The 14,898-nt window shown below is 56.5% G+C and overlaps 1 protein-coding gene across 3 annotated transcripts in view; it reads left to right on the top strand.

The window, feature by feature from the left end:
* FRMPD2 (FERM and PDZ domain containing 2) overlaps positions 1–14,898 on the top strand; it is a 111,613-nt gene that overhangs the window by 34,426 nt on the left and 62,289 nt on the right. For all 3 annotated transcript variants that reach the window (XM_070058098.2, XM_070058096.2, XM_070058099.2), the window contains exons 8-12: positions 2,009–2,144; positions 3,766–3,837; positions 8,798–8,972; positions 11,638–11,782; positions 13,115–13,253. In XM_070058098.2, coding sequence (XP_069914199.2) covers positions 2,009–2,144; positions 3,766–3,837; positions 8,798–8,972; positions 11,638–11,782; positions 13,115–13,253 — 667 coding nt within the window. The remainder of the gene's footprint in view (positions 1–2,008; positions 2,145–3,765; positions 3,838–8,797; positions 8,973–11,637; positions 11,783–13,114; positions 13,254–14,898) is intronic.

Genomic DNA, 14,898 nt, shown 5'->3' with positions numbered 1-14,898 from the left:
CTGCAGGGTTCAGCCCGGGGCTTTGACCACACTTGATGGCAGACTCACAGCTGGGCCCTTGCCTAGAGCTCTACCTTGTGGAGTTCACCGCCCACTGATTTTTCTTGCTATTTAGAGCCTGATTGTCCCAATGAAAATAGCCACCAGATCACTCCCTGATTTCATCAACCAAATGAAATTCCAAGGAAGAAGAGTTAGGTGCCCAGTCATCTCATGGCCTGCTCAGGGGGTGTTCAGGACATGGGGTCCAGGAATCCAGGGCAGAAAGGTGGAGCTGTGAGATGGGGGAGGGGCGTATATTGTGGCTTGCCCCTTAGCATGCTGGACCAGCCACGGTGGCCTGGTTCCCCCATGCCTGGTGCCAATTTCAGCCTCAAGAATTACAATTTTTTTAAAGATTTATTTTATTAATTTGAAAGACAGAGTTACAGATAGAGATGGAGCCAGAGAGAGAGAGAGAGAGAGAGAGAAAGAGAGAGAAAGGTCTTTCACCTGCTGGTTCACTCCCCAAATGGCCACAATGGCCATAGCTGAGCCAATCCGAAGCCAGGAGCTTCTTCTGAGTCTCCCATGTGGGTTCAGGGGCCCAAGGACTTGGGCCATCTTCTGCTGCTTTCCCAGGCCATAGCAGAGAGCTGGATCAGAAGTGGAGCAGCCAGGACTCGAACTGGCGTGCATATGGGATGCTGGTGCTGCATGCTGGGGCTTTAACCTACTGTGCCACAGTGCCGGCCCCAGGGATTACAATTTTTCCAAAAAGGGCAGGACCTATTACTCTTTTTTTTTTTTGACAGGCAGAGTGGACAGTGAGAGAGAGAGACAGAGAGAAAGGTCTTCCTTTGCCGTTGGTTCACCCTCCAATGGCCGCCGCGGCCGGCGCGCTGCAGCCAGTGCACCGCGCTGATCCGATGGCAGGAGCCAGGAGCCAGGTGCTTTTCCTGGTCTCCCATGGGGTGCAGGGCCCAAGCACGTGGGCCATCCTCCACTGCACTCCCTGGCCACAGCAGAGGGCTGGCCTGGAAGAGGGGCAACCGGGACAGAATCCGGCGCCCCGACCGGGACTAGAACCCGGTGTGCCGGCGCCGCTAGGCGGAGGATTAGCCTAGTGAGCCGCGGCGCTGGCTAGGACCTATTACTCTTTAATCAGATGACAAGCCAGTGGAGGCAGAGATAGTTCCCGAGTTAATCAGTTCATTGCAATGCACACAAAAGCCACATCTACAAAGACGCCCAGAAGGAGGATATAAAAAGACAGGCAGAGATAGGTAGCAGCACAGATGGCTAGCGATGAGCCAGACCCTGTGCATCCAAGGGGGAAATTTCCCCACATCCAAGCCGAGTGCTCGGGCAGGTGAGCCTTGGTGGCTCTGGATTGCCATAAAGCAGTGGGCAAAGAGGCAGTGGGCTTCTCACTCCAGCAGCCAATGCCTTCTCCAAGTGAATGCTTGCAGGGAGTGGCGTCACAGTGACGCACGTCTCAAATGGCAGTCCGCAGGCGCTGGTGTTTATTGCTCCAGGTGTCTTAACTCAGAGCCCAGATGTCAACCTTGGAGGGAAAAGGCCTGGCCTCAAACTATCTCTTGCGTATCAGTGCGCAGGCGTCAGTGTGGCTGTCAACCAGCCACAGGGAACAGACAGACCTCCTCGCGGTGAGCCTGCCCCGGGCCAGCTACAGCCGTGAGTTACAGGGAGAAGCTCAAGATGGAGTTGGTGGTGTCAGCGTGTAGTTATCCCGATCATAATTAAAACGCCCATTGACTCAGCGTCACATGATTCATGAAGTGGAGAACACACATCATCACACACCTCCAGCGGCCTCAGCGTGGTGATCCACTGTTGATTTTCCAGGCTTCTGCCTTCTGTTTGCAAAGTGGACGTGATAGCTTCACAGTATCACTGCACAGGCTGGGGAGCTCATGCATCAGGGGCCGAGCACCTGCGGGTGGTCGGGGGGGGGTGGGGCGTGGCCTTCGGCTTAAGCATAACCCCTTTCCGCACCCCTGACCAGCGCTTCGGCAGGTGCAACGCCTCACGATGCCCAGGAGTGTCGACGGCTCAGCTCTGCATCTGCGCTCTCAGGGGCAGCAGAAATCTCGCTGCCAGCAACTCCTTCTCACAAAGATCTCCTGCAAAGAAACAGGAAGGTGAGCCAAGGAGGGGCAGAGAGGGGGCGGCCGGAGGTGGCCCTGCAGACGGGCAGGGTCCTCAGGCATCCTGGGTTTGAGGCTCACAGCTCTGGACTCACAGAGACCTGAGATGTGTCTCTCGGGGTGTAGGTGTTGGCTGGGTGGTGTCGCTGGGGCAGGGTTCATGGTACACACTGTGTCGGGTACAAGGGTACAGACGCTGGGTCCACCCCGCGGTTTCCAGTCGCTGGTGCACAGGGCAGGGGCAGAGCGTGTGATTACAGAGCTGCCAAGGTAGAAGGTGCTCACTGGGGGCTGTTCTGGCTTGAGAGAAACACAGGACAGACCCAGGACTGCAGGGCCAGCTTCTCTGGTGGGGAGGGGTTAGGGGAGCGTGACAGCGAGGGCCCAGACAGCAGCCAGGCCAACTTGCCGGGAGGCCAGGCTAAGAGGCGGGGCGGATGTCAGAGACCTCAGGAGCATGCCCTTGCCTCCTGGGGCCCTGCCCCTTGCAGGCTGAGGTCTGTGCTGCAGGGTGAGGCCACGGAGCCAGTGGTCACAGCCACGGGCAGTGTGCAGGGTGTGGCATCCCTTCCTGAGGATGCACTGTTGCCATTAGCCACAGGGCCTGTGAGGGATCAGCACCCCTAGGGCTGCGACAAGCCCCACCTGGCAGACTGTTCACCCAGAGCGGCCTCCCCCTTCTGTCTCAGCATCGGAACCTGAGACCCAGAGTTCCCACCAGGCATCTGCTGTCCATCTGTCTGTGGCAGATATGTTTGCTTTAAGCCCCTCAGCAAGTTAGACGTGAGCCGCAGCTGACCCCCAGAGAGATTGAGGGCTGCAGTTCCCATACGCCCCACCCACTCTCAGGCCCCCACGAGCTTGGGTGGAGGGCAGATTAAAAGGGCCCTGGAAGGCATTGTTCACTTTTGTAAGATTTTCTTCCTGGTCACTCAGTAAAGACGCTGCTACTGGGGTCTGTCTCAGGACGCAGGCCACTCCCCGACTGGCATTTTGACCTCTTGTGTCATGTGTTTAGCTGGGTACCTTGAGGATATGTTAGAAGCCCACCCAACTCCACCGCTGTCTGCTCACCTGTTGAAGTCTCAATTTGCTCACCTGTAAAATGGGTTGAGAATGTGCACCCCACAGGATGAACCCTGGGTCTAAATAATAATGAGGGCCGAAGCATTTCCCTGGACGTTAGCTGGACGTGAGGACAGGCACTGCCCATGCATGCAATTAATTCATTGTTTAGAGCTGGAAAAACGTGCTACCTCTCTGAAATCCAAAGTAGGTTTTTTAAAAAGCTCTGCATTGCATATCATATATGTGTACCATATAATGTACCTTATTCTTTTGATACATGTGATAAGACTATGTGATGCCGTATAAAATGTGCAATGAAGTAGACCCCCCTGCACCCAGTTTAAGAGACTGGACATTGGCAATACCCCATCCCCGCTCACGTAGCTTCTGCTCTGAGGGGCCAGCCTCGCTGGAGTCTTGGCCTGCTTCAGGCCCCAAAACCTGTTTCCTGCAGGAGCAGGCGTGAGCTCCCCGGGGGCAGCCCAGCACCCAGAGTCTGGAGCCCGTCCTGTCGTTTCCCCGTAAGTGACTCTGGTGTCTCTCCCAGTTCTCCAGGCCCGAGTTTGTCCTGCTGGCTGCAGAGGCCCCGGTGATGCTGCACCTGCCTGGATCAGTTGTGGTAACTACGGGGTTAGACGAGGCGGGGAAGGACTGATGGGTGCTGAGCAGGGGTGCTCTGGGGGCCCTCTGCCTCCTCCACCCCTGCAGGAGCCCCGGCCATGTGCTCCTCCTGCCCCTGCTCTGTAGCAGTTACCTTCCTGCTTTGAGAATTATCCTCTGCCCCTCGGCTCAGTCTTGTCCATCCTCCCAGCCCAGCCCTCACCTCCGCCTTCAGTCAGAAGACTTGTGAAGCCCCTAGAAGGCACCAGGCACTGTGGTTGGCTCTGATCTAGGCTGAGCAGAACAGCACATGGAGCTTACACTCTAGCAGGGAGAGGCAAAGATAGACACAAGAGTGCACATGAAAGAACATGTGGATTGTGCAGAGACCAGTGTGGGTGGTGAGTGAGTGGCATAGCAGTTAAGACGTGGCTTGGAGGAGCTGGTGCTGTGGCGTCGCAGGTAAAGCCACTGCCTGCAGTGCTGGCATCCCATATGGGTGCTGGTTTGAGTCCCGGCTGCTCCACTTCCGATCCAGCTCTCTGCTGTGGCCTGGGAAGGCAGTAGAAGATGGCTCAAGTCCTTGGGCCCCCTGCACCTGCGTGGGAGACCAGGAAGCTGCCTCCTGGCTCCTGGCTTCAGATGGGTACAGCTCCGGCTGTTGTGGCCATCTGGGGAGTGAACCAGAGAATGGAAGAGCTCACTTTCTCTCTCTCCACCTTTGCCTCTCTGTAACTCCGCCTTTCAAACAAATAAATAAATCTTAAAAAAAAAATGTGGCTTGGAAAATCTGCATCCCCTACTGGGGTGCCCAGATTCGAATTCTGGTTTTGCTCCCAATTTCAGATTCCTGCGCATGTGCACCCTGGGAGGCAGCAGATGATGGCTCAAGCACTCGGGTCCCTGCCACCCATGGGGGAGGGAGATCAGGACTGAGTTCCCAGAGCCTGGCTTCTGCCTGACCCAGCCCTGGCTGTTGCAGGCATTAGGGGAACAAACCAGTAGATGGGAGATCTCTGTCTGTCTGTCTGTTTTTCTGCCTTCCAAATAAAGCAAAGTTAAACAACACAAAGACCAGTGAAGAAGGGAAGTAGGTGGAGGGCGGTTGCCGGGTGAGGAGGATGGAGAGGTTTGCCCCTAGGGGGCGCCACGTGAGCTGAGCCAGGCACAAAGAAAGGGATTGAGCCTTGGGGACTTTTGGGGGGCAGAACAGTTCAGGCAGAGGGAGCGGCGGGGGGCGAATGCCGAGTGGGCTGCCCTTTCCTGCCCGGCAGCACCCGAGCCCAGCCCAGCACCCTGAGCATGTGGCTGGTGCCACCCTGAGCTCCCCAAGGGTGCACCTGTGCTGGCTGCAGGCTGTGTCCCTGTTGTGCAGGGCCAAGCCCTTGGCCAGGAGATTCTCAGTCAGTATTAATCTGGGGGGTATTCTATTCTTCCTGTCTCCCCTGGAAGCGAAGTGCATGTCTGGCCAAGCTGGCCTGCTCCTGCTGCATCTCGGCGCCCCCCTCCTTTCCAGGGTCCCTGAATCCATAGCTCATGGCCCTCCTCTGGCTCACTCTGGGTTAAGGCCAATGTGCCCACAAGGGTCGCAGTGAATCCCAGCTTCCATGCAGTGCTTGCCAAGCCCCTTCCCCTGCAACAGGCTGGCCTCTGGGCCAGTGGAGGCACGCCGGCCAGAATGAACCATGCACCTCACTCCAGAGGCTGGACCCCTACGCGCTCAGCACCTGCATTCATTCATGTAGAGAGCAGCCACAGGGCGCCTGCTGTGGGCCTGGCCCCAGCCTGGGAAGGGAAGCGTGGCATAGAGCAACAGTTTTCCCATGCCCAAGGAGGCAAGGATTCGGTTACCCAGGGCAGGAGGCTCCTGAGTTACAGAGGCTGAGGGGCGAGGGTCTGGGGGTGTCAGAATGACTCACGGAGGGGCTCCGTGACCTCCCGAGGACCCTGGCACCTGGCCTCCTCAGGCAAAGAGGCAGAAGCAGCAAGCAGTTGGTCCCGGATGGGCTCTCTCCTCACCGTGTTGTGCAGTGGCCCATGGCCCTGGGCCCTTGCCTCCTCTGCCTGTCCTCAGCCTTCCCCCAGCCTGCAGACCACCCAGCACTGTGGGGGAGGAAGGGGCGATCTCCCCAGGCACCCCTTTTCTCACACGGTTCAGGTCACGTGGCTTAGGTGACTGCACACCCCGCTACCTCACCAGACAGACCGGCTGGGCTGGTCATGCAGTCTCCCCTTCCTACAAGGATGGCGTGCAATGCCTGGCTCTGTCCAGTGGAGCCTCTTGACCTTGGCACCAGATCCTGGAGCTGATTCATGAGCCTCCAAGGGCTCCTGCACCCTGGCATCTCTGGGGATGCTTCCGGGGTGTGTAGAGGGAGACTGTCTTCCAGCAGAAGACAAGGGGTGGCCTTATACCCCGGGGCGTCCCTGGTCACCTGTCCCGGTTCAGCTAGGACAGTACATCTGCTGTGTGTTGCTTTTGCTGCCACTTCTTGTCCCGGATGCGCCCAGTGTGTGCAGCTGCCTGTGTCTCCCTGCACGTGGAGGGCGCTGTTGGGAACAAGTGCCCTTTCTTCCTGTGGAATCAGGGTTTCCCAGAACCTACACACTGGAGTAGAGCCTGAAGGAGCTGCCTTCGGCGGCAGGGATCTCTGTATGCTGAATTGTGGGCGTCGGAAGCAGATTCCCCAGGCTCACAGTGTGGCTGTCCACGGGACACACCCAGAAACAGGCTCTTGTGGGGCCAGCCTTCTAACTTGCAGCCTCCTGCTGTGCCCTGCGTGCCAGGCAGCCACTGTGGGAACGAGAACACGCAACATTGCCCTTTTTCACTGTGGTTTCTCTCTCTCTCACTTTCTCTCTGTCTCTGCCTCGCTTTTTTTTGACAGGCAGAGTTAGACAGTGAGAGAGAGAGACAGAGAGAAAGGTCTTCCTTCTGTTGATTCACCCCACAAATGGCTGCTACAGCTGGCGCTGCGCCAATCTGAAGCCAGGAGCCAGGTGCTTCCTCCTGGTCTCCCATGCGGGTACAGGGCCCAAGCACTTGGGCCATCCTCCACTGCCCTCCTGGGCCACAGCAGAGAGCAAGACTGGAAGAGGAGCAACAAGGACTAGAACCCGGTGCCCATATGGGATGCCAGTGCTGCAGGTGGAGGATTAACCAAGTGAGCCATGGAGCTGGCCCCTCTGCCTCTCTTGACATGCAAGCATTGGGCTTTTTATCTGCTATGTAATGCCACATTCCTGCAGGCACAGGGATATTCACAGGGAGAAGAGAGAGACCCCCACCAGGTGCCTGAGGTCCTGTCATGTGTCTGGGGCACTGGGTTCCCTTCCCACCAGCTGCTGGGTCCATGCACTGTGCCCCAGCTCCCATGGCTCTGCTGCCCAACCCTGACAGATGGGGGCTTGTTCCTGCAATACACAACCTCCCTGTACCTGGATCGGGGCTGGGTAAGAGGCTTGCTTGTCCTTGCCGGGTCACTCACAGACAGCTTTGGTGCCACTGGCCCAGGTGGGGACAGCCACTGACATGCCTGCTATGAGATGTCTTGGCGGTGGGGTGGGGAGGGAGGTGCACCTGCCCAGGACCCTTCTGCACCAGCCCCTTGCACAGGGATGAAACTATGGGGTAGTGTGACTGCCCTGAGGAGGAGGAGGCGAGGGCAGAGGAGGCTGGGGGATTGGGGAGCCAGGAGCTGGTGGTCAAAGCCCATCCCAGGGAGGTGGGTGGGGGTAGCACTCCCAGGGGCCGAGGCTCCCTGCATACACACCCTGTCCTCCTGGACTTCACTTGGAAAACGCCTCCAGATCATCCTGTGATTGTCCAGAGGCAGTTCCAGAGCACCTGACCCGGACACAGCCCGGGGGCACAGGGCTCCATGTGACTGCACTGCTGGCCCCACTGCCCGCTTAAGAGCTTAAGGACGCTCCTGTCCCCGGGCCTTGCCCCAGTCTGATGGGGCCATCTGAGGGGTGGCCCCGGAACGAGTTAAACAATTTCTGGGGCTGCTCAGGTGCACAGCAGGGACAGGGATGGGGTGGCTCAGGGCAGGCCTGTACCATCAGCCCGCCAGTGATCTTAGGGGAAGCCCCCTCCCACAGGGTCCTCCAGCCTGCCCTCGGGGCCGCCCTTGGGTGCTAGGAGGGTCAGGGTGGCTGCAGGCAAGGTCTCTGTGGTGAGTGTGCCTGCTCAGGGCCGCCTTCAAAGGGCGACTTTGCCCAGCGAGATCTGGGCTGCGCGTTAGGACGTGGTTGGGGGCAGTGCGGGGGCCCTGAGCAGAGAAGGGAGGAGGTGGCCTCACTCTGCAGACCTCAGACAAGGGGTGCAGACGCCAGCATGGAAGACGCGTAGGAGATTTGCTGGGTGGGGAGAAGGGCAGTGGGCATGGAGGATGCAGCCACAGGTGGCGCAGCCCACGTGACTGCAGGATGACCGGTTCTCTGGGAGGCTGAGCAGGGAGGGGCCACTGGGTGCTCCAGGGGGACATGAACCCACTAAGAACCCGAGGAGGCTGAAGAGGCAGACGCAGCCTTGAGTCTGTGCTGCAGCTCTGCTGTACCAGGATCTACATTCCCTTGCTGCAGCCCTGTCCACCCGCGGGGTCTGCTCCCTCCGCCTCCATCCTCCACAGTTTAGAATTCATTAATCTGTACTCTGGGGCAGACTGGGGACAGCATCAGGGTGCACGATGCTTCCCGGGACATGCGACTCACGGCTGAAGCCGGTGGGCAGCCCAGCCTGTCTGCCCCTCCCCAGAGCCTGGCAGAGAGCACGGTTGTGCCTGTTGCTAACTGTGCAGTCCTGGACAAGTCCTCTGCAGTCTCTGAGCTGTGGTTTGTCACTTGCTGAAGACAGGTGACTTCATTTCCGGTTGTCTGTCACATTAAGTGCTGAGCGTGGTAACTTGCATTTGCACCTGCTAAAGGTCGACGTCTCGTGGTTCCTGAGAAAATGATACTGCTCTTGTCATTTCCAGACCAAAAAAGGGAAGTCCTATTTGGCTCTCAGGGACCTCTGTGTGGTCCTGCTGAGCGGGCAGTGCCTGCAGGTGAAATGTGACATTGAGTCCACGGCAGGTGCCGTCTTCGAGGCCGTGGTGTCCTTCGCCCACCTTGGAGAGCTCACTTATTTTGGCTTGGCTTACCTGAAAGGTGAGTGTCTTCCCAGGAGCCCCACGGTGGGGCGGGGTCGGGGGGAAGGGGCTGATCTCTTCAGTGACCCAGATGTCTGGGCCCCTGAGCTCTGTTCCTTCTGGGAAGATTGCAGGAGGCTGGGGAGCCTCCCCCTGCACCCCTAGACTTTGGGGAGATAACCAGGGTGTCCGGTGCTGGCGGATGCAGCAGCAAGTAAATGCGGGAGACTGCCAGGCAGCGCCTAGGGTTTAAGCTGTTGCAGGTTTCTGTGGCTTGCTGGACCAGGTTGGTCCAGCTCGGGGCACTGATATTCCAAACATTAATCACTAATCGTGGGGAATGCTCGAGACTCGGCACCCTGACCCCAGGGGACTCTGGGAAGACGCCATTCCAGAGATCCCCAAGGAAGGCTTTCTATACCCCGCTCCCTCTCTGCGGTTCCCGTGGGGACTCTTCATTTCCATCCACTGCTGCCAGCTCTTTGCAGCACCTGAATTCCTCTATCTACCCTGTGGGGCAATGGGAAGGAGGCTGAGCGGGGTCACCCGGACCTCCAGGTTGAGTCCTGGCTCCAGCCCACCCTGCTTAGGTGTGGTCGTGTCATGGTCTTCTTCCCCGTCCCCGGCAGGAAAAGCCCACTGGCTTACCTGTGATCATCCAGCGAGCAGTGGGAGAACCTGGGTGGGCGGGGCTTGGCGGGAAGTGGGTGGGGTGTCCTCATCTCACCTTAGTTCTCATCAGAGAGCAGTGGGAGAATTGGGGGGGGGAGGAGATGGGGGGAGGAGATGGGTGGGCAGGACTTGGCGGGAAGTGGGTGGGGTGTCTTCATCTCACTGTAGTTCTCATCAGAGAGCAGTGGGGGAACTCGGGGAGGCGGGTCTTGGCGGGAAGTGGGTGGGGTGTCTTCATCTCACTGTAGTTCTCATCAGAGAGCAGTGGGAGAACCTGGGGGGGAGAGGAGATGGGGGGGAGGAGATGGGTGGGCAGGACTTGGCGGGAAGTGGGTGGGGTGTCCTCATCTCACAGTAGTTCTCATCAGACCTCCCAAAGATCCTCCCTGCCAATCAAAAGAACAACCTTTATGTGCTTTGAGGTGCTCATGATCAATGGATGTTTGCTGGGTCTTTTTTTTTTTTTTTAATAAAGTGTGAATAAAAGTGTTTTCAGGGAACATGCTATTTTTGTCCATCTGTAACCATAATCATGTAACCAATAATGTGCTTGTTCTGCCTAACAGAACAGAACAGAGGTTCTAACCTCTGGCCAGAGCCCCTGCTGCTTCCCCCGACTCAGGCGGCCACCCCTGAGCCCTTCCCATGTGTTGCTTGGTGAGGGGCTTCTTGGAGAAATTGCTCCAAAGTGGGACCTCCGGGATTTGGGTATGGATCAGCCTGGGTGGGTTTGCCAACCAGGCTGTACTGGGGACACCCTTGTCCCTGAGGCAGAATTGACTGGGGGGAGGGCTGGGCACTGTGTGTTGACTGCCATTAGAACCACTGGACACTTGCTGCCCTCCCCCCACATGCATGTGCCTTGGGATTGTTAATTTAACTACTCTGCCTTCCAAACTGGGCAGGACTCCACGCCCAGGAGGAGAGGGGGGAGCTGCTTTGGTGTGCAGCAGAGTTGAGGGGCAGACCCGCAAGGGGTCCCTGCAGGGGCCGAGGACAGCAGGGAGGGGTGAGGGAGGGGGAGCAAGCCCCTTGAAGACAGCAGAGGGGAGAAGGTGGTGCCTTCAGTGGGCGGGGCTGACCCAACCTCCCTCCCACAACAAACTGAGCAGGAGCTGAAGTCCTGAGCTTGGGGTGGGGGGTGGGGGTTTCCAAGCTTGGGCAAATATGAAGGCTTGCACCCCGTCTCGGCTTGGGCTGCTGTGAGAATGCCCTACAGGCTGGCTGGCTGAAATGATGATTTCTCACAGCCCTGGAGGCTGAGAAGTCCCAGGTCAGGGAATCCCCCAACCCCTTATTCACTTTCTAATAAGGGCTCTGGCTTCCTGGCTCTTGCACGGCAGAGAGAGAGGAAGCCCTAGTCTCTCCCTCTTCTTTTTCACTACTCCCATCAAGGAGACCCCACCTGACCCCAGACACTCCCCGGAGACCCCACCTCCAAGCAGCATCATACCTTGGAGGTCAGGGCTTCAACACCCAGATTTTGGGAGGACAGAAGCATATTTAGTGCCTGATACACCTGTGGCAGGAGAGGTGGGGGATTTGCATACGTAGGCTGCACGACCCTCCTGTGTCATGAAAATCAGCCCTAGATGACTTATAGCACCTGCTACAGTATGAATGCTATGTCAGTAACTGCCATGCCATATTGTTTAGGGAATAATAATCAAACAAAGGCTGTACGTGTTCGATACAGACCTATTTTTTTTCCCATGGTGATTTCATCCATGGTTAAGCTGCACCTGCTGACGTCGAGGCCACGGAGGGGGAGGGTTGACCATAATTACATCTTCTCCTCTCAGTCCCTAGTTTCTCTGCCTTCATCCTCTCCTGTTTGTCTGGTGCCCTCGGCCTTTCATGGCCCCTACACAGGCACCTGGAAGGCTTGCTTCCCCCTCTCTCCGGCACACAGGGCTCACATCCGACTCTTCCGGACAGGGCTCAGGGCTGTGAGTCTGAGGGGTGGAGCATCCATAACCACTTCTCACCCCCAAACACCATTTCCGTTGCAGGCGAAGAGTTCTTCTTCCTGGACAGCGACACCAGACTGTGGGAAGTCGCCCCCGAGGGCTGGCGAGAGAGGCCTCAGCCCTCCGGGGACCCCTTCACGCTCTTCCTGAGGATCAAGTTTTTTGTCAGCCACTATGAGCTGCTCCAGTGAGTGCTGCAAACCTGTCCCTTTGGTGCTTACGGGAGACCTGAGCATCCAGGCATGGAAAGGCACATGCTTTGCAGAACCTTGAATTGGGTATAAACAGTAATAGCTCCTGTGCTTGGTTGCCCACCAACGTGAACCTGCTATGCTGGAACAAGGAGGGAAATCAGTTTGGTGAGGCAGGCCCTGCTTAAAATAAGAACTTGGCCTTTTCTTTTCTTTTCTTTTCTTTTCTTTTCTTTTCTTTTCTTTTCTTTTCTTTTCTTTTCTTTTCTTTTCTTCTTCTTCTTCTTCTTCTTCTTCTTCTTCTTCTTCTTCTTCTTCTTCTTCTTCTTCTTCTTCTTCTTCTTCTTCTTCTTCTTCTTCTTCTTCTTCTTCTTCTTCTTCTTCTTCTTCTTCTTCTTCTTCTTCTTCTTCTTCTTCTTCTTCTTCTTCTTCTTCTTTTTGACAGGCAGAGTTAGAGAGAGAAAGAGAGAGTGAGAGAGAGAGAGAGAGAGAGGAGACAGAGAAAGGTCTTCCTTCTGTTGGTTCACCCCCCCAAATGGCCGCCACGGCTGGCGCGCTGTGCCAGGAGCCAGGTGCTTCCTCCTGGTCTCCCATGCAGGTGCAGGGCCCAAGCACTTGGGCCATCCTCCACTGCCTTCCCGGGACACAGTAGAGAGCTGGACTGGAAGAGGGGCAACCGGGACAGAATCCGGCGCCCCAACCGGGACTAGAACCTGGGGTACTGGCGCTGCAGGTGGAGGATTAACCAAATGAGCCACGGCACAGGCCTATTTATTTTTTTTTAAATTTTTAAAAAAGATTTATTTATTTGAAAGTCAGAGTCACACAGAGAGAGGACAGGCAGAGAGATCTTCCATCCGATGGTTCACTCCCCAGTTGGCCAAAATGGCCAGAGCTGCACTAATCCAAAGCCAGGAGCTTCTTCTGGGTCTCCCAGGGGCCCAAGGACTTGGGCCATCTTCTGCTTTCCCAGGCCACAGCAGAGAGCTGGATCAGAAGTGGAGCAGCCGGGACTAGAACCGGCGTCTATATGGGATGCCGGCGCTTCAGGGCCAGGGCTTTACCCACTGTGCCACATGCCACAGTGCTGGCCCCAATTTTCAAATACTTCATTCAAGGTCAATGTTCTCTTTCCCCGTCTCCAACACACCCCCTTTCCTCCCTCCACACAGCATGCAAGATGAGGAGGGGGCGTGGCTTTGGTGCTGGGTCATCCCCTCCTTCACTTGTTCTTCCTGGAGTGAGGGTCAGCTGCCTGCCTCTTCCCTGCTCCGCCCACAACCCAGGCTGAGAAAGGCCTTGCCCTTATTCCTGCGTTGCGTTTCCAGGCACAGCCTGACCAGGCATCAGTATTACCTGCAGCTGCGGAGAGACATTCTGGAGGAGCGGCTGTGCTGTGATGATGAGACGCTGCTGCAGCTGGGCGTCCTCGCCTTGCAGGCGGAGTTTGGCAGTTACCCTAAGGAGGTAGGGGTGGGCACCTGGGGCCCTTGGGTGGGGTCACGGGAGAAGCCGCTACGGGATGGGGGAGCCTTAGTGACTTGAAGTTTCTGTAATTAAGAATCCGTCATCCAGCCAGCCATCATCCATCCATGTCCCCACACATCTATCCACCCACCCCCTCACCTACCCAACATTGATTTGCTGACAGACATTTTGCTTGATTCTGTATTTTGGCTGTTGGGAGTAGTAGTCCAGTTAACATTCAGGTACAGATGTCTCTTCTCAATTCTTTTTTTTTAAAGATTTATTTTATTTATTTGAAAGAGTTACAGAGAGAGGTAGAGACACAGAGAGAGAGGTCTTCCATCTGCTGGTTCACTCCCCAGATGACCTCAATGGCCAGGGCTAAGCTGACCCGAAGCCAGGCACTTCTTCTGGGTCCTCCACGTGGGTGCAGGGGCCCAAGGATTTGGGCCATCTTCTACTGCTTTCCCAGGCCACAGCAGAGAGCTGGATCTGAAGAGAAGCAGCCGGGATTTGAACCGGCATCCATATGGGATGCTGGTGTTGCAGGGCTGGGCTTTAACCCGCTGTGCCACAGTGCCGGCCCCCATCTTCTCAATTCTTTAGATACACTCCCAGAGGTGAATGTTCCTCCCTTATATTAACTCATTCACCCCGCAGAAACACCGCAGGGTCCATGGTATCACTCACATCTTCTTGTTGGCATTTGTTGTGTGTGCGTGTGTGTGTGTGTTTGGTCATAGCCATTCTAACAGGGCTGAGACGAGGTCTCGGAGGGTTTCCCCTACATCTTCTTCCAGCAACTTCATAGGCTCGGTCCCCACTCCTGCTGCTTCTCCCGCTGAGGACAGAACAGTAAGGTGCTACCTTAGAGAAGCTGAGTCTATAGTACTTTGCTGTTAACAGCATGGACAGACTGAGAGACGCCCACCCACAAGAGGGAGGACGATGTACTTAACTCAGCTTACTGATTTAATTGCTAATTTCACCCCGGAGCAACCTAGCAGACACACGCAGAAGGTTGGGACAGATGTCTGGCCCCCTGTGGCCTGTTCAAGTTGACATGGAGAATTAACCATGGCTGACCTCATCCTGTTTCCGCCTCAGTCTCATCTCATTCTCCATCCCTGGCTTCCCCAGAGTCTGCCGAGCCTCCACTTCTCCCAGAGTTGTGGGGTGCAGAGAATTCCTGGGGTGCTCTCTGCTGCCCACAGAGACAGACGTTTGCCCCTTTCTTTTGTGTGTAGAGACAACAGGGTACACAGACCCATTCACCTGTGCACCTGCTCACTTGGAGCTCGCTGACGATGGCCCCGCTCTGTACTGGGCACCGGCTCTCCCTTCAACAGCTTATTCTATTGTCATCTGTGGTTGAACAAATTGCAAGCCAGTAGGAGCCAAGATCCACTTCTGGGGCCTTACTCCATTGTACGCGCACTGCTGTGGGGGGCACGTCACAGGGCAGAGCCCCTCTCTGCGTCACTGAATGGGTAGGAGGAGGAGGCTGGCTCATCAGTGAACTGTAGGTGTTTCACCGATTCCTGAGCTTTGCTGGCTACAAGGCTGGCTGGGGGCACCTGTCACCCCTGGGAGGACTGAGTGAGCCCTCCTAGGAGCCTTCTATTTTGCTTGATGAGTGCTTCTG

The sequence above is a fragment of the Oryctolagus cuniculus genome, chromosome 15 (assembly GCF_051225735.1).
Source record: "Oryctolagus cuniculus isolate XC-2025 breed Fujian yellow rabbit chromosome 15, ASM5122573v1, whole genome shotgun sequence".
NCBI classification, from domain to species: domain Eukaryota; kingdom Metazoa; phylum Chordata; class Mammalia; order Lagomorpha; family Leporidae; genus Oryctolagus; species Oryctolagus cuniculus.
Note: the sequence above shows the minus strand (reverse complement) of the source record. Positions and strands in the feature narration are given on the sequence as shown.